The sequence below is a fragment of the Eleutherodactylus coqui genome, chromosome 3, assembly GCF_035609145.1.
Source record: "Eleutherodactylus coqui strain aEleCoq1 chromosome 3, aEleCoq1.hap1, whole genome shotgun sequence".
Classification (NCBI taxonomy): domain Eukaryota; kingdom Metazoa; phylum Chordata; class Amphibia; order Anura; family Eleutherodactylidae; genus Eleutherodactylus; species Eleutherodactylus coqui.
The window spans coordinates 297,181,095-297,206,660 of NC_089839.1; the positions used below are offsets into that span (position 1 = coordinate 297,181,095).

At 47.4% G+C, this 25,566-nt stretch overlaps 1 protein-coding gene across 2 annotated transcripts in view; it reads right to left on the reverse strand.

The window, feature by feature from the left end:
- Positions 1 to 14,681: 14,681 nt before the first annotated feature.
- Positions 14,682 to 25,566, reverse strand: part of ZNHIT6 (zinc finger HIT-type containing 6) — a 28,800-nt gene continuing 17,915 nt past the window's right edge. For both annotated transcript variants that reach the window (XM_066594785.1, XM_066594786.1), the window contains 5 exons: positions 24,859 to 24,927; positions 22,951 to 23,031; positions 20,767 to 20,844; positions 18,137 to 18,261; positions 14,682 to 15,098 (listed from right to left, as the gene is read on the reverse strand). In XM_066594785.1, the coding sequence (XP_066450882.1) occupies positions 15,019 to 15,098; positions 18,137 to 18,261; positions 20,767 to 20,844; positions 22,951 to 23,031; positions 24,859 to 24,927 (433 nt within the window). In that variant the 3' untranslated portion in view covers positions 14,682 to 15,018. The remainder of the gene's footprint in view (positions 15,099 to 18,136; positions 18,262 to 20,766; positions 20,845 to 22,950; positions 23,032 to 24,858; positions 24,928 to 25,566) is intronic.

Genomic DNA, 25,566 nt, shown 5'->3' on the forward strand with positions numbered 1-25,566 from the left:
CCCTGCATGGAAATGACCCCGGAGGGCGGCTTAAAGTCACATGATAAGTTCTCCATGGATCAGTTTCAGTGTGAATCTGGATGGAAGAACCCAGAGACCTGAGCGACTTCCAACGAAGTCCGGCCATCGGTGATAGACTAGCCTGGGCCGGTGTGTCACTGTAGGGTGCGGAGAGTATACTGAGAATGGTGTGATCGAGAAAAAAGATCCAGCGAAAGGGGATCGTGTGGATGGAAACAACCGGTTACCGAAAGGGGTCAGAGGAGGATGTCAGGAATTGTTCTGGTGAATAGGTGTTGCACGGTCGAGAGCAGCCACATACAACACTGGCGCTCCAACTAACATGTCTGAACACACAACTGGCAGTTCTTTGCGATCGTCTGCCACAGCTGTGGTAGGGGATTCTTTACTCACCGCGGGAAGTGCTATCATCACTGAACACCGTGACAGAGCTGTCACAGTGTTCAGTGATGAGGGGACTACCCGCAGGGAATATTTACACGCACCACAGACCTTCCCGGCGTGCAAATGTCCTATCTTTTGCAGGTGTGCGGATTTGCACGCCTACAAAAGAAGGGCATGTGAAGACATCATTGGGAACCGATGGTTCTAATAGACGTGGCCTAAGAGAAACAGAAAGACGAGATTCCAGCAGGCAAAAGAGACCAAATATTGTATCACTCAGCAGCGGAAAAACATCTCCAGGTCAGGTGGATCCAGATTTCTGTTGCTCCGTGCTGATGGAAGTCAGAATTTGGCGCATGCAGCATGAATCGATGGCCCCTTCCTGTCAGCTGGTCACCAATGGCGGACCTGCCAATTCTGATGTTTTCTGAAGAATGTCATCAAGCTGGAGGGTGCTGGCTGTGAGTACAGGTTCCACTACAGGACGTCAGACCCTCGTGCAACCTGCATGGAATCTGTGTGTGACGGGTTGGTCAGAAGCCCACTGGTGGTCATCTTGTAGGACTCTAACAGGGCTCCTCCTGTTCCTCCAGTCCTGATGTTGGGTTGATGCCCTTCTGTCCAGCTCTCCTTGTGTAATGGCCGTGTCCTGGTATTTCCTCCATGCTCCTAAGTGGCGCTAGCCCCACTGAAAAGAGATGGAGAATGCCGGGGACTTCTGCCACAGCTGTGACAGCTATGGCAGAGGATTCCTTCGTCCCCGCGGGGATGAAGGAAACTCCTGCCACAGCTGTCACAGCTGTGGCAGACGTCCGCGGCATTCTCCCTATGTTTTCAATGGGGCTAGCGCTGCTGCCGCTGGCCCCATTGAAGCCACTAGCGATATGCCGGTTCTACACCGGTGTCTTTCTTGCGCTGCGAGGCGAGAGTTTACTCGTGCTCTCGCAGAGCAAGAAAGAAAAATCGCCAGTGAGCGTCCACCCTAAGATGGTGCTGGAAGACACATCAAGTCTTTTTGCTCTGGCACCTATGGATGTGCCATCCGGGAGAAGCAGGACTACCTGTACAACCTTGAATGCCGCTATTACACGTTGTGTCAGTTGGCTGCAGAATGCAGGTTGAGCTGCGCTGATTACGGCCGGCACCTACACCTGTCAGTTCTATCACTATGATGAGGCCAGGTGCCGGCCACAATCAGCGTTTCCCCGCCTGTGTTTTATCATGTCATAGCAGTCTGAGTGACTTGGGGTTATATTGCGATGCTTAAGTGGTTTTCGAGCAGTGTATATCTTACATCTTTGGCTTTATGTGACAGTTGCATCTAATTACTCACTTGACCTGATCGACTTGGTACATCTCAAGTCCCACAACAGTATTTCTAAGAATTTCTGTATAACATCGCTTGGATGACCTCTCCAGCGCTGGGAGGCCTCCGCTCTCAGCCGTGTCTTCATCTTATGGATCTACGCCTCTTCAGGATCAATTCACGCATCTGTCGCTATGAGAGATTTGATTATTTGTGTGAAAATACAAGGAAGTGACCTCAAACGCATCCAGATATCCACTTCACAGGGGTTTTCATTTATAGGTCAAGGAAGAAAACAAATTACGGAGAAGACAACATGAGCCGAGAGCCCCATCACGTCCAAGTCCTCAAGGTTTTCTAAGAAATCCTTCTGAAGTCCAGAAATAGTTGAAGGACTCAACGCAAAGTTTCATGGTGAACAATATCACTTCTGGAGGTTGTATTAAAACCAGATCCTCACAGCCATAAACTACATTTTATGATTCCCTTCAAAAGGGATTTGAAATTTTAACCATCTTTCCCCATAAATCTTATCTGCCCCTTGTATGGCCTCATTCACAATTGTGGTCCTTATTCCGCCATTCCGTCTATCCAGAATTAGCGATAAGCAAATTTTTTTTTAAAGTTCTGTTCAGCCATTTCAGAGGCCGCGTCACCATCTGGACTCCTGGCATCACCATCCTTGGCGCCATGATGCCAGGAAGTTACTGCAGCCTCTGATTCGTTACAGTGCTCACCTGACTTCTAGCTGCAGAGTATGGGAACAGAGAGGAGAACGGGGCAGTGGGAGTGGCTTAGCAGGGTTCTGGGGCAGGTAAGTATATTGACTTTAATTGTTTTCTCACCTGCGCAGCCTTTAAAAAAATATTTTGTTACAACCGCTTAAGTGCCGAATAATTTAATTATTTACGGGTTAATTAGTTACGGCTAATAAAAAATGTCATTTTTTTATTAGCAATTTAAATTCTATGATTCTTTCTGAATTTGGGAGTGTAATGTTTTTAAAAATATTTAGTATAGTTTAGGAGATATGATACAACAGCCGGCGGCCACATTGAAAGCAATGGGATGCAGGCAACCCCAGCAGTGATTTTTGGGAAAGGGTTTGAAATATAAGCCCTTCCCTGAAAATCCTCCCTAGCTTGTGTAAAAAATGAAAACAATATATATATACTCACTCTCTGCCGCTGCCAGGACACAGCATGACCTCCTGCTTGGCTCCCTGACTCTGTATTGAAGATCTTTCAGCCAGCAGGGATTTAAAATCCCCGCTTCCTGAAAGTGCTGTGTCTAATTGGCTGAGTGTTCAGCCAATCACAAGCAGCGCTCAGCCATTCATTGAATGATAGCTGAACACTGCCTGTGATTGGCCACAGCACTCAGCCAATCATGAATGGCTGAGCTCTGTGACTAATTACAGGCAGCATTCAACTGTCATTCAATGAATGGCTGAGTGTGGCCTGTGATTGGCTAAACATTCAAAGATCGGCTGAAAGATCTTCAGTACAGAGTCGGGGAGCCAAGCGAGATTGCGCACTAAGCCCCGTCAGCGGCAGAGAGGTAAGTATATATATTTTTTAATTTTTACACACGTTTGGGATGCTTTACGGGGAAGAGATTATATTTCAAGCCTCCCCTGACCCCCTGAAAATCATTGCAGTGGGGAGTCCCCTAATGGCTGAACACTGTGACAGCACTGTCACAGTGTTCAGTGATGAGGAGACTCCCCGCAGGGGGGAAGGAATCCTCTGCCACTGCTGTTACAGCAGTAGCAGCGGATCACAATCATCGCCCATTGATTTGAATGGTGTAGGAGCTACTTTAAATTTTTCTGCCGAATGCATGACTAACAATGGAGTCAGACAAAGGGTTAAAGTGTACCTAACTTTTGTACATGAGGAATATCACTATTTCTTGCCACTGTATGACCTGTATCCTGCATTTATGACTAGTTTTCCCTCTGCTGTATATCAGCAGATTTTCAGTTCTCTCTGAGCTGGTTGGAGGACTCTAGCTTTTATGCGGTCTTCTATACACAGAGAAGACTGCAGATTCTGCTCTCTAGCTCTCTGTAGCACACGCACAGAGAAATACTGAGCAGCGCAGATGTGATTTCAGTAGATACAACCCAGCAAACAATCAGTTAATATTAGCAGCAGCGTACTTTTGTGATTTCTCCTTCTGCAGCAGCTTCCTGCTCCTCCTCTGCTCTCCATAGATTTCTATGGGCAGCCGGAGTCATCCCCCTCCTCTTCTTCTTGTTCTCAGCCTTGTTATTTCTGTTACTAGAGACAGACTTCACTTGACAACCCGCAGTTAATAGCAAATTAGAAGGGAGACCCCTCGTGGCCAAACTTTAGAAGGACTTTTCAGCACAAAAATGTAATGGTAGGTAAACACAGCCATTTGTACTTTTGCTAGTCATCACGTTGGCTGTATACGGCAAATGAAAATATATACATCTGCAACTGTAATAGCAACTTATCACCCACTTGTCTGCACCGTTCACAACCCCCCCATAACGTAAGTCAACTATTATCAACTCAATCCTCTTCCCAGAACAATGTTCACAAATTGACAGAAAGTTCGTAACCCCCCCCCACCCCCTCCCCTCCTGATTTGGCAGAAAATGAGAGACAGATTGCATAAGAAGAAAATAGATCCGTCTTTGAAATGTAAAATTCTATTTAATCTGAAGACCTTTTCATGTGATGACAAAAAGTGTTCCGCACATTAAAGCGCAAACTCATCACATGTGAGAGGTGGCGTACTACAACTCGCAGACGGGGGTCATATCATGGGGATGGGGTTTAAGAAAGGATTGTGCTGGAATCCAACCGAACCTAATACTGTGCCGGATTAGCAGAAATATACCTGATAGACCGGATCAGCCTGGCCATCTCTGTTGCAGTGACGTCAGGGGCGCAGCGCTGATGCGTGGGTGCAGCTATGATGGCAGTGCCACAGCTGCAGGGCATAAAAGGAGCAAGGGCTGCCAACTCAGGAGTACTCTATCTATATATCTATCAACCTTACTAGACAGTTTTGAAAGGTGTCTAGAAAAGGGGGTGTGGCTAAGAAAAGCTGTAAAATGTGCCAATTGTATTCATGCAGCGTGCCACAATTTTGGCTAAGAATACTGCAAACGAGCGGGTTCATGTCCCACGTGACTTCTGTGCATCTCAGAATTGGGCAGCACTCACACGGGAAAATCGCCCATGTGAATACACCCTTATATCCAGCCCTTCAGCCAATCAGTGTGCAGCTCAGGCCTTGCCAGTCCATAGCAACAAAATATCAAAGTGAACAAAGTCATGTGACCTCTCTCTGAAGGTCCTGACAAGAACAAAGTACAGGAGTAATATTCATATAGGGGCATCTAACCCCGCCTTATCGGTTCTGCTGGCACCTTTTGTATGCCTTATCTATGTGCAAATGTAATACTAAGCAGCCATCGCCTCGGTGTTGGTGGTTGTGTATCTGTATTCAGCACTTGTTTGAGCTCCTCCATATAGCAATTGGGAAGTGGTGTGTATACCTGCTATACCTGCCCTTATCATACGTGTGGAATACACGGGCAGCACATAACCAGAACATACAACCCCGGTTAGAAGTGGATTAACTTGAAAATACAGCATGGACAGTCAAGGATGTCAAACGTCCCTTCGCTTGCTCGGAAGATCGCTCCGCAGATTGCAGACTGGTGCAACATTTCTATCCTTCCAGGGGGGCCTTCACACTGGTGAGAAAATCGCGCAATTTTATCGCGATGAGAGGGAGTGAAAACGCACGATTAGGAAACCAGTGATTTGGGATGCTGCGTGAAGAAAAAATTGCAGCATGTTCTATCTTTTTGCAATATTGCCCATGTGAAGCCCCTGGATGCGAGGCGTTTTTATGTGAAAACAGCCTTGCATCGCTGCGGTGAATCCCTCCACTTCTGCCTTGGCTGAAGGGTTCCCCACGGGGCTGAAGGAATCCCCCGGCACAGCTGTCACAGCTGCGGCAGGGGGTTGAGATATTCTCTCATTGTTTTCAAAGGGGCATCAGCACTGGCCCCTTTGAAAACAATGGAAGAACATCGCGATCACCTACCGCAGCTTGTACAGCTGCGACGGGGGATTCCTTCAGCACCGGTGGGGGTGAAGGGATTCCTCGTGGGGATGAGGGGATTCCCCGTGGGGATGAGAGGATTCCCCGCAGTGAAAACAATGATTTCAATGGAGTTCAATGGTTTCGTTTTCACTAGCGGGATTCTCGTCTGTTAATTGTACTCCTGAGAAAAGATAAGACTTGCCCTGTAGTAGGATTAACTACGTGCAGGAAAGCCAGGGCAGGACCTATTGTTCCGCTATATTTTTCAAACTCCTGCATCATGGCGCGGAGTTTGAACAGGCGGGGAATGTCCAAAAAAAACCTCGTTCAGGCGCAACTACACTGAGTACTGGTGAGCGTAATTGCGCCTACAGCCACTTGGAACCGCCCTTGAGTCGCAGAGAATTTGCCCCCCCCCCCATGGTGTAATATTGGTTTATGCCCACTCTTACATAAAATTGCTTATTTACTAATTACTTGCGCAATTGCCTAGTATATTTCGATCAGTTTGTGTCACCTGAACGTAATCGTATATTTGCAAGCTCATCTCCCAGGAAATCACATTACAGGAAATGTCGCCATCTAGTGACGGAAATTAACACTGAAAATCCGCTCTATATTTATTCGTCTTTATACCTTTAATGTGATTATAATTTGGCTCCCAAATCGTTATACCGCGTTTATAATTTCCAAGAATGGCAGCGAAGCCTCCAACAAGATCATCGCTCATCTCTCCGTCCGCCGCAGGTTCAAGTCCTGGGGATGGTAGGAGAGTCCGAGCGCAGACATAGCCGCAGTCACGTAGCGTGCGAGTCGATCCTTAACACCAAATCCAAATCTGTTGTGACTGCGACGGGGAACAGATGCAACATTATGCAGAGCTGTAATACGTCAGCGTACGGCGGAGGACAACGATGACAGTGATGGAAGGATGGAGCCGCTCACTCCCACAGAACACACATTCATTTCTTGCTCCAACCGTTCACACACTGCATAAATTTAATCAGGCTACGTGCCCCCCTGCATAACCCTCACGGGGCCAACCGCTTCTGACAGAGGAGCAGATGGCTGTCAGCTCGCTTTATGCTTCTTATGACTAATCTAGAAGACTTTGCAGAAAAAATACCCTCATTTTTCATCTTTTTTTTTTTAGCATTTATTGCTAAATATACAGTGATAAACTGTCATGATTGGCGCCTCCCTGTATGGAAATTATCCCCGTGACCCCGGAGTGCGGCATAAAATCACGTGGCAAGTTATAGTTATATAGATCAGTTATAGTGTGAATCCATGTTAGATTGGAAAATCCAGCGATCTGAGCGACTTCCAAGCAGGTCTGGTCATTGGTGCTAGACTAGCTGGGGTCTCACTGCCAACTGTGGGGGGGTTCTCCTACAGCGGCGTGGAGGGTATACTGAGAACGGCGTGATCAAGAATAAACATCTAGTGAAAGGGATCCTATGGATGGAAAAAACAATTCCCGAAAGGGGTCAGAGGAGGATGTCAGGAATTGTTTTGACCAACAGGAGCTGCACAGTCAGGAGCAGCCGAATACAACGCTGGGGCTCCAACTAAGGTGTTCGAACGCACAACTTGCCATTCCTTAGCATGGATGGCTATAACAGCAGACAACCAGTTCCAGCGCCATTGTGTCTAAGAGAAACAGAAAGGGGAGACTCCAAAAGAGCGCAAAAAATTATAGCACTGAGCAGTAAAAAAAAATATCCCCTGGTCAGATGGATCCAGATTTCTGTTGCTCCGTGCTGATGGGAGTCAGAATTTGGTGCAAGCAGCATGAATCGCTGACCCCTTCCTGCCAGTCTGGTGCAGTAATGGTGTGGGGACGGTCTTCTTGGCGCATCCTGCATCCTCTGATAAGCTTGGATGGACACGACGGTATGACACATTGCTGCAGTTCTGAAGACAAAAGAAATGTGCTATAGACTACCTACACTCAGGCGAGCGTGATATCGGACAATGACATTCGGCCTGATATAGCGCTTCCAATGTGTAATTTACAGGCGCTTTTCTTTAAAACCGCCTCCCATCACTTCAGGTAAAGTAGCGATTCTCCGATGCAGCTGAAAGAATCAGCAACTGTTGTCAATGGGAAACCCCACATCGCAATTGCGTATACCTCACACAATGGGCGATGAAAACAACGGGCGATGAAAACAATGGGCGGTGCGTTCTGAGGAACGCAAAAATATAGAGCATGACGCGACTTTTGTTCCCGAATCATAGTGCGTGGAAAAAGAAGTCGCCTGTGTATATTGACGCCATTTTAAAAAATCGGGTTCATATTTGTTGGTCTTGCAACACACAAATCTCATGCGATTTTTTGGACCGCGTGAAAGCGGCCCCAGATGGGTGACTAATAGAGATGAGCGAGTATACTCGCTAAGGCACATTACTCGAGCGAGCAGTGCCTTAGCCGAGTATCTCCCCGCTTGTCTCTAAAGATTCGGGGGCCAGCGGGGGGCGGGGAGCGGCGAGGGAGAGCGAGGAGGAACGGAGGGGAGATCTTTCTCTCCCTCTCTCCCCCCCGCTCCCTGCCGCAACTCACCTGTCACCCCCACCGGCCCCCAAATCTTTAGAGGCGAGCGGGGAGATACTCGGCTAAGGCACTACACGCTCGAGTAATGTGCCTTAGCAAGTATACTCGCTCATCTCTAGTGACTAATAAAGTTCCTATTCAGTGTAGGGGTAAGTTCTTTGCCATCTTGCCCACCATCTTTGTCCAGTCGCTCTATAACTGCTGCAGTTTGCAGCAATTTTGTTAAAATTGTACCAAGAAGCGCCATTCAACCGTATCTTGTGAATACGTCCTTAAAAAATTGCAAGTCAAAGCCTTCGGGGTGTTTTCCCACATTAGGCTCATTCTTGGTAGTTCATTTCAGGTCTTAGGGCTCATTCATACAGGTGTGTTTGTGGCACCAGGATCCCTCAGCATCGGCTCGGCTGAGTACGCGATACCAACTCTGCTCCTGGAATTATCGCGCATGCGCTTGGAGTACCATATTTCCACAGATGCTCCGCGATGTCACCATAGCGACAATGGAGTACCGCGCATGCGCATAAGGGGCAGTAAATTCCAGTAATGCCACAGATGAAGGGCTCAAACCGACTAAGCAGGGTGGTATAATCCATGTTATACTGGGATGGTGATCTCCCAGAGAAATGATCCGAAAATGTGCATTAGGACAACATTGCTAATGATTACCTGGCACTGAGGCCTAATAACTAAATGCTTCAGCAACCTGTAACCACTTCCAAAAGACAATGGTAACAAAGATATATACAGATGAGGGGCGTAACTAAAGGCTCAGGGGCCCTGATGCAAAACGAGACCTGGGCCCCCCCTCTATCTGTATCTGTACCCGTACCCATACCTAAACCATGCTGCACAGAGACATAACTTGAAGCTTCTGGGCCCCAATGCAAAATCTGTAACAGGGCCCCCAACTATAATGCTTTATTCATAGTACTGGGCTCCCTATATGGAGAAGAGAGGCCTTATGGGCCCCCTAAGGCTCCTGGGCCCGGGTGCAACTGCATCCCCTGCATCCCTTATATTTACGCCCCTGATACAGATGATGGACGGTATATAGATGATTCTGTGTAGGAGAACGTATAAGGAAGCTCGCTGCATTTAGAATGACATACCACGTTTAGATGAGAATAGTAAAAAATGGACTAAATGTGTCAACAATCCCTGATAAACTAAGAATACATATTTATGTCATTTTTTGGAGTTATACAGCGGTCCAAATCCGAGTCCGTTGGACGGTTGATGTTACACAAGACGGCCGTACAGGATTATTATATTTTCGTCTCATGAGTTACCTCATTTAGCCGATTCTGATCGCCCACATAGCCCCAGCACTGATGTAGAGCTCAAAACCACATTTATTATATGAAGGTGGCAAAAGCCAAGCATTCGTTCATCCCCTTAGGGGCGCGTGATTCAAGGCGATGAACCCATGCCCTCTCCTTCTGGAGAAGTTTACGATCACCAGTGCCCCGGCGTCCTGTAGGTCTCATTATTTATATGCCTTTGAACGTGACTGATTCGGGGTCCTTCCCATGTTCTTCCCACATGTCGGTTGCCAGGCTTGTTGATTCATTGCGATTTATATTGCCAAAAACTGGATCAGAAATACTGGAGAAATGGCGCCTGGAAACACTCATGAGCTCAGCTCCTGGCACGGAAGTAAACCACTGGACGCTGTACCCTAGAAGGACATACCTGGTGAGGACGTACCTGCAGCTTCGTTCACACTTGCATTATGGCGTTCCCCGCTCTGGGAACAGGAAGGCAAAATGCCAACCGGCTACGGTTCCGTACTATGACGGAAATGAACGTCGCCCAACGAACCCCATTGATTATAATCGGGGTCCGTCGGGCTCCTGTCCTGCCGAATAGCACATTCCTGAACAGATTAGTGCAGCATGCTTCACCATTACATCCGGGAGGCTCTGAGGTGGATGTGAACAGGGCCTTATGGAGACCAATTACTTGTGACTTGTCTACTACAATCTGCAATGGCGCATCGGTCATGAGTAGAGATGAACAAGCATGCTCCGTTAGGGAAATTACTCAAGCGAGCATCGGCATTTTGGAGTAACTGCCTGCTCATCCAAAAAGATTTGGGGGGCGGCGGGGGAAGAGAGAGAGAGATATCGCCCCCCCCCCCCCCCCCCCCCGTTCTTCCCCGCATCTTTTCGGACGAGCAAAAAGTTAATCGAAAATGCCGATGCTCGCTCAAGTAATTTCCCTAACCGAGCATGCTCGCTCATCTCTAGTCATGAGTACTTTCAAAGGGGACATCTATTAAGTGATCCCTGATGGGCACTAAAGGCAGCTTTATCGTCCCGCACCCAAACTACAATATGAAGGGAGGCAACTCTACTTATTGTCTGGGTCGGTGTGCCATAACCTGTGGCCACAAGTGGGTGCCGACGTGTGAAACGATGACGCCGTTTGATATAGACGAATTTAGCAAGAGTGAAGCCCTGTCTCAGCACCACAGAGAGCGGAAAGGATGTTCCAATTTGGACACAGTATAGATTCTTCATTCTGGGGGGTATATAATGGGCACCTGGGGGTCCTAGCAGTGTTCTTTTTCTAACTGCAACTAATACTTCTGCAGTACATACGATCTACACTGCTCAAAAACATTTCGGGAACACTTAAGCTTCTGTGACTACCTGATGCACCCTGTACATTAGTATGCATCATTAGTCTAAGACACTACACCTGCTTTGATTGAGCAGTGCAGGCTGCACGAGCAGTGTTGACCAGTCAGAGCAGCATGTAGTGTCTTAGACCAACGTTTCTTAACTGCAGTTCTAAAGGCTCCCCAACAGGTCATGTATTCAGGATATCCTATAGTAAGAACACCCAAGGCAATGTCTGAGGCATCTACAGTAATTACATCACCTGCACAATACTGAGGAAATCCTGAAAACATGACCTGGTAGGGGCCCCGAGGACCGGAGTTGAGAAACACTGTCTTAGACCAGTGTTCCCCAACTCCAGTCCTCAGGGCCCCCAACAGGTCATGTTTTCAGGATTTCCTCAGTATTGCACAGGTGATGTAATTATTGTCAGTACTCAGACATTGCCTTGGGTGTTCTTACTATAGGATATCCTGAAAACATGACCTGTTGGTGGTCCCCGAGGACTGGAGTTGGGGACCCCTGTCTTAGACTACCAATACATAGTAATATACAGTGTGCATCAGATAGTCAGAGAAGCAGTCAAAGCTCTAAGGGTTGCTTTAAGTGTTCCCAGTACAACCCCAGTTGTTAACTTCATAGATATCAATCTGTCCAGTTAGGAAGCAGAAGTGAAGAAGTGACTGTGAACCAAGTCCACCTGCTTTGGTGCAAATGAAAGTGACAGCAGGAGACACCACCAAAAAAGGTCTGGAGACAATTCCTCACTATTTCTGCGTTTTGTTGGTGTCGTCACTAGTGGGGCATGAGACTACCTGCAGCCCATCCAGGTTGTAGAGGTAGTCCTTCTCCACTAGGATAGCACATCTATATGTGCCAGCACAAGGTGATTTGCTGTCTCCCAGCATAGTCTTAGGACTATTGAGGAGATAGCAGGACACAGGTCTTTACACGAGGAGAGCTTATCAGGGCTGTAGAAGGTCATCAACCCAACATCAGGACCGGAGGAACAAGAGGAGCACTGCAAGGACCCTACAACATGACCTCCAACGGGCTACTGACCAAACTGTCATAATCAGATTTCATGGGGGCCCGACGTCCTGTAGCGGGACCAACACTCACAGCCAGCACCGGGCAACTACGTTGGCATTCGCTAAAGAACACCGTAACAGGCAGGTCCACCATTGGCGCCCCGTTCTCTTCTCCGATGAGCGTAGCTTCACATGTAGCACATGCGACAGTCATACAAGTCGGGGCATACTACGGCGAACCTTATGCAATGTGTGATTCCAGTGTTCCCTCAGTGTTTTTAAGCCGTGTATTTCTACTGGATGGCAAGGAACCCGAGCCCGCCCCTTGATATTTCAGCCCCGCCAATAGACTCCAAGCACATTGTGAAATCCTTTATTCTCTCTTGGTATGGAAACTTTTATAGTCCTACAACTCTTCCAAGACCGCTTTTTTTTCTTTGTCTGTCCGGGAGTTGTTTTTTACATTTTGGGAAACGTACTGTAAATCTGACTCACAATTACAAATAGCGACAGTAAATGGTGAGTATTAACAAGAAGCCTCCTAAAAACGTAAATTACAAGGAAATGCGATAAGTGGGCTGCGGGTGAAGCTTCCATCTGGTCGTGCCGCCGGCATGAGAAGAATGCGGATCGCCATCCAGCTGCCTTGGCGAACGCAGCGATGGCTGGAAAGCAATTATTTCTAACATGGTGGAAGATCACAGGAAGCTAATAAAACATTGTGCTGATGGGGTGCAGCGGCTTCAGTGTGGCATTAAATTCACAGCACATGGGCAGTAGGAATGCGCAGATGAAAGGGAAGGGGAAGATTTTACGGAAAAATGAAGAAATTCTCTTTCGAAATCGCCTCCCAGGTCGCATCAGCGATGCATAGTTTGTCGGGGTGCGAGGAATTATTAGCTTTTGCGCTGCTAGATTTAGTGATCGGAATGATTGAGATCACATTCTAACTAACTCTCAGTAGATCTTTACGATGGCGGATCAGCGGGACCGCGAACATAAATGTCCTTTCTCTTCCATTCTTTAGTGATTAGTTAGTTGCAGGCAAAATCTTATTAACCCCGTGGGTTCACTTTGTAATTGGGGAAAGCGAGTGCCAAAATCCAATAACCCAACTCTCCTAAATTGGAAACCGGTCCAAGGCCTCTACAGCGACACCTAGGGGAAGGCAGCATTACTACAAGTCAATTTCAGATTTTTTTTTTAACAAGGCTGGGAATGTAAGCCAAAGCCAAAATGAGCAGATATCCACATACAGACACCCTGTTTTTAGGGGTTTTGGGCCTCATCAGTATACAGTAGGTTGGTGGCTGAGATGCCTAGGATGTGGGTCAGAAGTGGCATGAATGGGTGGCACTGTAGAGGCATTGCTCCATCTTCTCCTTTGCATACATTTCCCATGGGAGCCTTGCACGACCTTATGTCTTCTCATACAGACTCGGTGGCCTCCCTTAGGGGAAAGTTTACTCAAATCTCCCAGGAACAGTGCTCAGCCAAAGTTCAAACAGCGGCTCAGCGGGGGTCCTGAGCGGTGAACCCAAGCCAAGCTGATGCTGCTTCCTTACCATTAACAAGCATTCCAATCTTTTGCATGGCGACCACTTGGGGCTTTTATTCCGCTGCAGCTGGCTTTTTTATGGTTCCACTATGGTGTGGGGATATGTTATGGGGCATGATTTCGGTCCATTGGTTGTAAGGGCAAGAACCATGAACACGGAGGTGACCCTGACATTCCAGACAATAATGTGCTATCGACAATGTGGTAATACTCTAGGAATGGTCGGCCATACTTCCAACAAGACAACGTGCCGCGTTACAAATTCAATGCTGTGTTACGTTGGTTGGAGGATAGGGGTGTTCCACGATTGGACCGGCAATAAAGACACTTCTCGGGTGTATGGGTGTCAGCCCGAGTACTTGGTGGCTTTAATCCTGATAAACACTTGGGCCTCATGTCCACGGGCAAAAGAAGAATTAAAATCCGCAGCGGATTTTAACTCTTCCCCTGCCCGCGGATCCGCATCCCATAGCGATGCATTGACCACCCGCGGGTAGGTAAATTCCCGCGGATGGTCAATAAAAGTGATTTTTTTTAAAAACGGAGCATGAAAAAATCTGGACCATGCTCCATTTTCGTGCGGGGCTCCCGCGGGGACGGCTCCCGCGGGCTTCTATTGAAGCCTATGGAAGCCGTCCGGATCCGCGGGAGACAAATAGGAATTTACTGATTTTCCCCGTGGACATGAGGCCTTAGAGCAGATACCCGGGGATGCACAAATTAGGTTTCATAGATGTGCTAGCTGTATTTTCTGATCCCTTGGTAGCTAGAGGCACTAAGTGTCTGTATACCTATTCACATCAAACACAGAACCTCTTTAAATGTATCAGAGTCATCTCTGTGCTCCCCAGGGAGGGGAAGGGTTAACATGTCTATAATGATGAAGGGATCAGAGAATACAACTAGCTACAAAGTGTCCAAAAGTTTCTCTGCACAACTTGCTGGATCCCACAGCTGATTCTCTGATCCCTTCACATCATTAGAGACATGTTAACCCTTCCCCTTCCTGGGCAGCACAAAGAGTACTGATACATTTAAAGAGTTTTGCTCACGGTGGAGCACATTTTTCCCCATTCTCGTTTCCTCTGACGGATCCATCCCCTCGTTTTCAGACATTGTTATTTTTTATTTATTTTGAAAACAAAAAATAGACGGGTTAATAACGGATAAAAGAAGGCGGATGTGCGCAGCCTCACATGACCGTAATAACCGATGATACGGCTGCGTACGGTCTCAGAACCGAGAGGTCAGAGTTCACAACGCACACGACTTCATCATAAAAGATTGTAAGTAACCGATAAACAATTAAGAAATCAAAATCTCTATGGGTAAAAAAAAAAAAAAATACAAAAAAAAGTGCAGCAGCAAAAGTTATAGCAAATGTGGCAGCCGTCTGTAAACATACAGGGTACAGCTCGGGGCGTATTGTTGGGGGTCCAGCGTTACTCTGGTGGAGGCCCGACTCTCGTAGTTCTTGATAAATCCTCTGGACTCTGTGATGTAGACGGTGAGCGATCGATTCCTGAAAAGACAGGGTGGAGTTTGTCATTCGGATGTATGGCACATGGATATTGTTTACCCGCACAACAATGGCGCACCGCACTCGCCCTCCCCAAACTACGACACAAGTGGGAAAGAGCAAATTGTCTGGATGTAAGGGGTACACGGCTTAGTAACTGTTAAACTTCCCCGTAGGTGGGTCGTAGGAAGCCAGGAAGTAGCAATGGAGCTACTTACAAGACGCTGTGTGCAGTGTTGCTCCCCAGCATTATCTAGGCCTCCACCAGTACAATATTGTGTTTATTAACCCTTTGCAATCCAATTTTGGATTCAGTGTTTCCTAGGGGGGCTTTCTCTTTCTGCCATTATACAATGGCGCCATCTGCTGGCTAGAGCCAGTACTGCAGTATGGGACATGCTGGAGAAGCCCCCCAAGCGGCCAGCAATATACAGTAAGAATACCCTGCCGGACGTCTTCCGACACCAGAGCTGTACAGCCTTCAATCAGAATGTCTGCAGACGTAAGACAGTGGATTGGAAAGGGTTAATCCCTTACCAACATCCACCATACATGTACAACGGATGTCGGCTGTCAGTGTATAGAAGGGGCGCAGAAGCCTGCTTTGTATGCAACAGAAGTCAATTATATTTAACAACTGACACCCAGCTGCAGCGGCAGGCATCAGAGAGAACTAGAATTGTGGCCGTTTAACCATCAGCTTTAAATGTTTTGCCAGAGGGAGTGTGGGGGGGGGGGGGGAGGGGGGGACGACACTTCTTCTCCCAAATAGCCCCCACAACGAGATCACCGTTGGTTACCATAGTAGCCTGGGGCTTTGTGAAGATCCCCAAACTAGCCATTGATTTCTTCCAGTTAAGTCCTGCTTTTGGCATGGCTTAATAGAATGCCTGCAGAAGTACGATATACTGCAATACTGAAGTATTGCAGTATATTGTATGTGTGCTCAAATGATCTCTAATTTAAGTTTCCTATGTGAGCTAAGAAAGAAAAAGAAAGTTAAAATAAGATTAAGAAAGTTTTGTTTGCATTTGGCTTGGCACAACTGAACTTGCACATTAGGTAGACTGAGTGTACAATATAAGTGATATGTAGGGTATATCCTAGTCACAAGAGAGAGCAGACCCATGAAATAGTCATAGTCATAAGGCATGTATCTAAATGTGTCAGGTTGATGGCTTATAACCTTTACTATTGTATTTCTACATTACATTGTGATATAAAGTGGCTGTACATGTGTGGGGGATGGGTGAAGTACCGGATTCTCTAAAGTGTGGGTTCAGCTCATTGTAAGCACAAAACTGACAATCCTCAAAAGGGACAAAGAGAAAATCTGAGAGGATGGAACATTTCATGGACTCATTTCTCTGCAGTTTACTCAGGATTACTCAGTTTACTGGACACACGAGAGAGAGACTCGAGGAAGAGGGGAGAGGGGGGCGGAGTTTGCTGCAAGACTTTCGTTTTGTTTATTTCTGTTTTTGCTAACTACGAAAAGTGATAAAAATCCAAATAAAAAATATTTGATATAAAAAAAGAGGGTTTTGTTGGTTAATACTAAATTTTAAAAATTTTTTAAAAAGTCTAAAAACATTTCTTTTCTCAGGCGTGGCATGAAATAGAAAAAAAACTTAAAGAATTAAAAATTGTTATGTCTGTGTTCACAAAAGTCCAGTTTACTAAAATATCACATTATTTATCCCGCACACTGCAGACAGTCAAAGAAAAAAAAACTATTCCGGAATTTCCCTTTTTTGGTCACCCAGTCGCCAAGTAATTATTAAAAAAGAAAAAAACCATGACAAACTTGTATGAAGTACCCCAAAAACGTACAAATAACGACAGCTTTTTCTGGAAAATACAAGCCCCCACTCAGCTGCACTAACAGACAAATAAAGTAAGGAGGGGGGGGGGGTTCAAAAAATGGTGACAAAAAGCCATTTTTAAAGTTTTTTTTTGAGCCGAGTGATGTATTTTTTTTACCCACCTGCTCCCACCCTCTGAAGTCGGAGAGCGGCACGGAAATCTGACTCTTTTCATAGACTTGTATGGGAGATGGCGCACACGGGACCCTGAAAAGAGTCAGACTTTCTGCTGCTCGCCGACTTCGACGGGTGAGAGCTCTGGAACGCAGGAGCGGGCGAGTACAAAAATACATCAGCCAGCTCCGTGTGACGCACCCTACAGGCAGCATAACTTGGTTTATAGTGCTGGGGGGACGCGATTGGTCCCTTTTAAAAAAAAAAAAAGTTTACCGTATATACTCGAGTATAAGCCTAGTTTTTCAGCACATTTTTTTATGCTGAAAAGGCCCCCCTCGGCTTATACTTGAGTGAGGTAAAAAAAAAAACAAAAAAACAAAAAACACAATACTCACCTCCTAGCCGGTGTCTGTGTCTCCAGCACAATGGTCTCCCCTGTGGTGCGGCAAGCTGCTTGGAAAATTCTCCCCGCGGTCATGTCTCTGCTCAGCTTTGAATTCCCCCACCGTCAGCACTGTGTAGGCAAGTGCTGTGATTGGATCGAGCGCCAGCCAATCACAGCCGGCGCTTCATCATTTACAGCTATTCAGTGGATGACATCACTGAATGGCTGTGATTGGCTGGCGCTCGATCCAATCACAGCACTTACACAGCACTGACGGCGGGGGAATTTAAAGCCGAGCAGGGAGATGAATGCAGATAGGAATTCTCAAGCTGCTTGCCGCACCGCCGGGGAGACCATTGCGCCGGGAACACAGACGCCGGCTGGGAGGCGAGTATTGCATTATTATTCTTTTATCTAGTATATACTCGAGTCAATAAGTCTTAACAGTTTTATGTGGTAAAACTTATTGACTCGGCTTATACTCGGGTCGGCTAATACTCACGTACATACGGTAAATTAAGTTAACAAACACCTGATTTAACTGTTTCATCCTCTGAGGATTCATCCTTCTAACGAATCATTTAGGTGGAGAACGTCTATTTGTTCCAGAGGGTGCGATACAAGAACAGAGGAAGAAAAACGTGTGCGGTGGCCGAGGCTTCACGGACGTTCACCTTGGTCTACCAGCAGAAGGTCTTTTACACAATCCTGTAAGACCACAGAGAGAGTCGGATACTCCAGGACGGTTTTGTTTTTGAGGTTTTCTAGAAGACTTTTACTGGAGTCCAGTTGATAGTACCTAGAAAGAGGAGACGGAGAATGGTGAAATGCCCCACTACTGCTGCTTTTAAAGGGGCTGTCTGGTTACTAGACAACCCATCTTTGATAGCGCTGCCTGTACTTTAAGGATAAGCAGAACTACAGCATACTTACCCTTCTGCTGCCGTCCTGCTATGGTCCCAGTGACCGATGACGTCACAGGAAGTCAGCTGACCCCACAGCCAATGAGAGGCTACAGCGTCACGTTCCTGAACTCATCTTTCCCAGGTTGAGATTCACCACCAGGTATTAGTGTTAGGATCCATCTGAGAGCTCGGTCACCTGGACGTTGGTGGATGGGCCAATGTAATTCGATCAAATTATATACCAAGGACCTTGTATTATTTAATGTGGTTAGAGTATAGATTATAGGTAAGTATACCTCTGATAGTAAGCTTATTTTGCGAGCTGTTGCCATTTTTGGTTTCTGCTTCTACGTTCCTGAACTCCTGGCATCAGGATGTAAGCACCGATGCCAGGAGAACAAGCGGTGAGGCTGCAGCCTCTCATTGGCTGATTTCTTATGACATCATCTGTCAACAATCACAGGGACCACAGCAGGACTGCTGGATGCCGACGGCAGCGGATGAGTAAGTACAGTTGTTTATTATTAAAATACAGGCAGCGCTATTGAAGTGCGGTAGTCCCCTATAAGGGGCTAATACACCTTCCACAACTGTCAGACAAGTCATCATTCATGTAACATCTGTTCCCATCAGCTCCTCCCCCACATGAACGTTCGGACAAGTGTTCATGTGTTTAGGAAGTTTAGCTACAGTCAGACATCTCTAGCGCCAACTAATCTATCAGGGAAGGCAAGGACTTGGCACTGAAATTCAACGTTCCCGATCCTGGTTCCCTCTGTCTGATGACCGCCCCCATACACATCAGAGAGTCGTCCGATTCCAATGTTTTCAGCAGGTTTAGACAACTTAACTATAATGTATATAAAGGGGCCTTCAGTTTTGGCTAAAATGAATCTGAAGGCTATCTTAAAGGGGTTGTCCAGTTGTAAACGATGATGGCCTATCTTCAGGCGAGGTTATTAATAGTGGCAGGATGAGGGTCCATGGCCTGGGATCAGTGTGCACTGCGTTGGCAAGAAGTATGGCTAACGTATGTAGATGCACAAGCCTCAATACATCAGGCTGATCTACGGGCCGCCCGTATACCCTGTATGCGGTCTACACCAGTGTCTGTCATAAATTATAGTAAATGGGGTGAACCACAGATTTCCTGCTCCTCATGCCAAGTGCTGCCCACCCTCTTTTTATCCATTTATTTTTTATGAGCCGAAGTCAACATAAAATTGCAAAAAGTGACGCATTTTGGTGCACAAGATGACATGCATCCAAATGTAAGACTTTATAGCCTAGTTTACTGACAAAGTGTTAAAAGGGCTGTACCAAGATAAACTATTATCAACTATCCACAGAATAGGGAAGAATAGTCTGCTTGGAGGAATGGGGGGGGGGGCTCACTGCTGAGACCCCCACCGATCCCAAGAATTGGGGTCCCATTTTCCCCGCAGTCAAGAGGAGATTGAATGGAGCACATGTGCAATACCGCTCCATTCATCTCAATGGGCCCACCGTAGATAAGTGTACAAACCCTCAGCTATTCCCATCAGCCCCACTGAAATCAAGGGAACAGTCAAACCTCCTTTTATTCTGACGTCACTGCGGATGGGAGACGCATACCTGCAGTGACGAAAAAAAGGGGAACACAGGATCCTGGGTTTTTGGGATCGGAGGGGGTCTAAGCCGTTAGAGTATCCTATGGATAGGTGATAAAAGTGTATCTTGGTACAAAATCCCTTTAAGTAAATCCGTCCCAATGTGTGGTACAGAGGCGTAAAGGGGTTTTCCCCACTATTACATGTATCCTCTATCCACAGATGTCAGGTCACCGGGGGTCTGACTGCAGCGATCCCACAATCTATCCATCCTCCATGGGAATGGACAGTGGTGAGCATGTGTGACCAGTGATCCATGCTATGGGATAGAGGAAGGTTGCCGAGCGCATTGATCTCCCTCCTTCCCATAGAAGTGAATGGAGTGCTGGTCACGCATGCACACATTCATAGGGGTATGTAGATGTCGAAATCACTTTGGCTTCTCAGTGGTCGGATCCAGAGCAGTCCAACATTTATCCCTGGTCTAGTGAATAGGGAACAAATATCATTAGTAAGAAAAAACCCTTTAACCCTTTGCAATCCAATTTTGGATTCAGGGTTTCCTAGGGGTCTTTCTCTTTCCGCCATTATACAATGGTGCCATCTGCTGGCTAGAGCCAGTACTGCGGTATGGGACATGCTGAAGAGGCCCCTGACAACAGAGCGGCCAGTAATATACAGTAAGAATACCCTGCCGGATGTCTTCTGACATCGGAGCTGTACAGCCTTCATTTAGAATGTCTTCAGACGTCAGACAGTGGATTGGAAAGGGTTAATGTTGGAGCCTTCGACAAAACCCCGTGACCATACCTGTCCGGGCCAGGAGCCATCCTTTCTGCCAACATAAGCACTTTCACGTCGGCCGGTGACCGCACGTACTCTCTCAGCCTGAGGAAGGAAACAGCGGTTACATATCACCAAGGAGGTCCCCCCACAGCTAAACAGGTACTTCATGCCGGACCGGGACTCAACAGACTGAAACGGCCCACTGATTGGGTGGAGGGTGTCTGGAGGGTGTCTGATGACATTGAAATCAGCGAACCTACCATACTACTACTACTACGGTTCTAGATAATGCAGTGCCCTATTAGGACATACAGGGCGGCTGGAAAGTTTGTGAACACCTCGGAATCTTTCATATTTCTGCTTAAAACTACAACAGATTTTCACACAAGAGAACCAAGTTAAAAAAAAGAGTCTAAAATATGAGATTTGGTCATTTATTGAGGAAAATGACCCAACATCACATGTCCGTGAGTGGCAAAAGTATGTGAACCTTTTGGATTAGCAGATACTTTGAAGGTGTAATTAGAGTCATGTGTTTTCAATCAATGGGATGACAACCAGGTGCGAGAGGGCGGACTGTTATAATGAAAGAACAGAGATCTATCAAAGACGTTTGTGGAAGTGTATCATGGCACGAACAAAGGAGATGTCTGAGGAAGAGTTGTTGATGCTTATCAGGCTGACAAAGTTACAAAACTATATCAGGAGTTTAGAATCCACCAATCCACGGTCAGACTGATTGTGTACAAATGGAGGAAATTCAAAACCGCTATTACCCTTTCAGGAGTGGTCAACGACAAAGATCACGCCAAGAGCAAGACGTATAATACTCTGCGAAGTGACAAAGGAACCCAAGGTAACCTCTAAGCAACTAAAGGCTTTTCTCCCATTAGCTAATGTTAATCATTGTGAGTCTGCCATCAAGAGGACACCGAACAATAATGGTGTGCATGGCAGGATTTCACAGAACAAGCCGCTGCTCTCCAAAAAGAAACTCGCTGGAATGTTTTCGAATAGCCAAGTCAAAGTCCTAAACCTAATCCTATGGAAATGTTGTATAAAGACCTGCAGCGAGCCGCTCATAGGAGGCACCCCACCAACATTGCAGTTAAAGGAGATGTCCCGAGGCAGCAAGTGGGGTTATACACTTCTGTATGGCCATAATAATGCACTTTGTAATATACATTGTGCATTAATTATGAGCCATACAGAAGTTATAAAAAGTTTTATACTTACCTGCTCCGTTGCTAGCGTCCTCGTCTCCATGGTGCCGACTAATTTTCGGCCTCCGATGGCCAAATTAGCCGCGCTTGCGCAGTCCGGGTCTTCTGTAGTCTTCTATGGAGCCGCTCGTGCCAGAGAGCGGCTCCGTGTAGCTCCGCCCCGTCACGTGCCGATTCCAGCCAATCAGGAGGCTGGAATCGGCAGTGGACCGCACAGAAGAGCTGCGGTCCACGAAGGCAGAGGATCCCGGCGGCCATCTTCAGCAGGTGAGTATGAAGACGCCGGACCGCCGGGATTCAGGTAAGCGCTGTGCGGGTGGGTTTTTTAACCCCTGCATCGGGGTTGTCTCGCGCCGAACGGGGGGGGGGTTTAAAAAAAAAAAACCCGTTTCGGCGCGGGACATCTCCTTTAAAGGTGGTTTTTATGGCGCAACAGGCTACAATTTCTCCAAGTCGATGTGTAGGATTAATAGACCATTACTAAAAATATTTAGATGCACCAGATACTAAAAGCAAAGGTTCACATACTTTTGCCAGTCAGACACATACCAACTGTCGCTTCAGTTTGCAGTGGTGTCCTGGACGCTGCAGAGTGGAACCGGGTTGTCTTCAGTGAGGAATCGAAGTTTAGTTTGGGCACTGATGACGGCCATGTTTGTGTCTAAAGCCCTGGGGGTGAGCGCCTCAATCCTGCCTTTACAGTGGAGCGGCACACTGCCCCCTGCTGGTGTGATGGTCTGGGGGGCCATCGCATACGACAGTCGGTTCCCCCTAGTAGTGGTACGATGGACAATGGCAGCCCAGCGATATGTTCAGGACATCCTGCACATGTGTTCCTCTCATGGCGGCTTCCAAACGGCTAGAGGCAGTACAACAGGGTACTAGAGTCTCCATGCCCCCCCGATGGGGGAACCACTTGGCGCTACATTACAGGTATGTACGTACTCCACCTAAACCAATCAGCTGTGACACGGTTAGTACCTACCTCTGACGGATGGTTGGATCAGACTCCGCCGGGTCGATGTACGTTTTCAAGATCTCATTAAGAGTCTTATTCTCCGCCACCCTAAATAAAACATAAAGCGACATTAAAGAATACCACTTCTCCTATTTTTCCTGTCGGCCATTTGTCCCCTGACCTCATCTGCTGTGACTCCAGGAACTAGCTAAGGGGCCTTAGAAATCAGTAGATTGCCGCTTATCTACCGGGCGTTTACAAAGGCCGTTTCAGACTTGTTCCCTGCAGCGTTTCTTAACTATCAGTATGACATTCGCAGTTTTCACGGAGAGATGACCCGCTAGCGAGGAGTTCTGTTACGGCATGAAACACGCAATCACCGGATGAATGAGCGTTTACTAGCTTGTCAGGTGATCAGCGGCACAAAGATCATTGGCTGTGTAAGGGAAAAAGCATCATAAACGAAGTTGTGGTGCTGTCAGGGGGGCGACGGGGAACCGGGAAATGTCTTTTTTATACTCGCCGGCACCCGATGGTAAAGTCTGCACATGGTCTGAAAATCTGAGGACTATGGAAGAGGCATGCGCCGTGTGTGGACTTCACCAGTGCGGGAACGGGGCAGTGGGGAAGTATAGAAGCACATCCCGGGCTCCCTGTCACTTCCTAAAACAGAGCCATAACTTAGTGCAGAGGCGACAGGTTTCTTTTAAAGGGGTTATCTGGGACTTCCCTTTAAATGACCTACCCTTAGTATAGACCATCAATAGTTGATCGTGGGAAAAATTGATGCGCGGGCGCAGCCCACCCAGGAATCCGCTTCATCAGGCCCGCTTTTAGCACACGGACAGATAGCTTCATTCGCATTGCAGCGACCGGGGTTGGTAATGCAGCGCAACTCCCATTCAATTCCATACTATCGCGGCCGCAGCAGTTCGCTTCCAATGACGGCAGGATGCATCACAGCGGATCGCCAGGGGTCCCAAAAGACAGCCCCTCACTATCTTGAGGAAAGGTCAATAGTTGAGTCTCGGTGAAACCGTCTTAAAACCGTCTGCACACGACCAGGTGGGCGCTCACAGCCGGCATCCGCATGTACCTGCCTTTTCTGTCTCTTCTCTGTACTGCGGATGGGCCGCACGGCTCGCCGTCAGACATGCGCAGTACAGATTTGGTTTATAAACCCCTGCTTTTCCCACTTGATCACTAGGCGATGACGGGGAATCAGCGACCTTTCCGGCAGGGCTGCGAATCAGACTGCTTCCACTGACTTTAATGTAAGCCATCCGGACTCTGCGCAAATATAGAACATGCTGCCATTTTTCCTCCACTCGTCTGCAGGTAAAACCGCTTTTCGATAGCATGCTATGGGCAGTATTTGCTGCGGAATTAGGAGGCGGACACCCCTCCAGATTCTGCAATGCAAATCTGCCCGTGTGCAGCCGGTGTAAGTCACAACGGCCATCTTTAGCAGCTAAGAATCTGTCATCAGAGGGGTTGTCCGAGTCTTTTATTACGGACGAAGTATCCTCAGAAGAGGTCATCAATAGTTGATCAGCAGAGTCCTACCGTTTGGGATCCCTGCGATCAGCTGGATACCAGCCTCCGCTGTCAGTGTGAATGGCACTGGAACCAGATAGCGTCATCGTATTCCAGTGGCCTGGGTTGGTACTGCAGGTACAGCTCCCACTGAATCTGATGCAATACCAACTCATGCCACTGCAATTTTGACAGTGCTGACAGCAAGCCTGGTGATCAGCTGATTGCTAACGCTCTTAAGTGACTATCTGCGGGTAGGCCATCATTAGTAGAAGTCCCAGACAACCTATTAAGTCACACAGGCTTTACAGAAATGCACATTGCCTTGCACAATTGAACCACAGATAAGAACATCAATTGCATTTCTTCGTTCCGGACTTACTCCATACGGTAACTTACCTCTTTTCCGTGTACTCGGCCCGACTCTGCGGGAACTGGAGCTTCAAATGCCAAAAAAACTTCTGTTCTCTAGAATGAGAAGGACAAGAACGTCATAAGAAACTCCACATCACACTTCTACACGAGCGGCTTCTATATTTGTACTAGGCCTGATTCTCCAAGAAGAACAAGGCCGATCTCCGACGCGTTTCACAGCCAAGTCCGTCCGTCTGCCTACGGCTGAGCCGTCACATCCCCACACAGAGGACTTATAAAAGGCGTCTTTATGGGCTGTAGGCTGGACTCTCGCCCAAGGAGCGGCCCGCTCTGAGGTAATGCTCAAGACACACGCCTCGGCTGCTGGCACGCTCGTCTCCCGCTCTGCGTCACTAGCGTGACTCGTCTCTCCGTGCGCCGAGGAGGCTTTCTATTGCCTGCATAAAGAAATAGGCATTTTTTCCCTCCGTGTCTGGAAAATGCAGCGACTGAACGTGACGTCAGCGCAGACGGGAAATGTCTGACAGGCGCCCGTAACAAGCTGGGTATTATGTAATAGGTCAGACCAACCTGCATTCTGGCAGGAGCTGCGCGGTAGTACAGTTCATACCCAACCACTTGAATGAGGGAAAGCTGCAATACCAAACACAACCTGTGGAGCGGCGCTGTCTCCGAGCAGGAGGTGGACTTTTTACCTAACTTTGCAAACCTCAACGAGCGTTTGCCATTCTT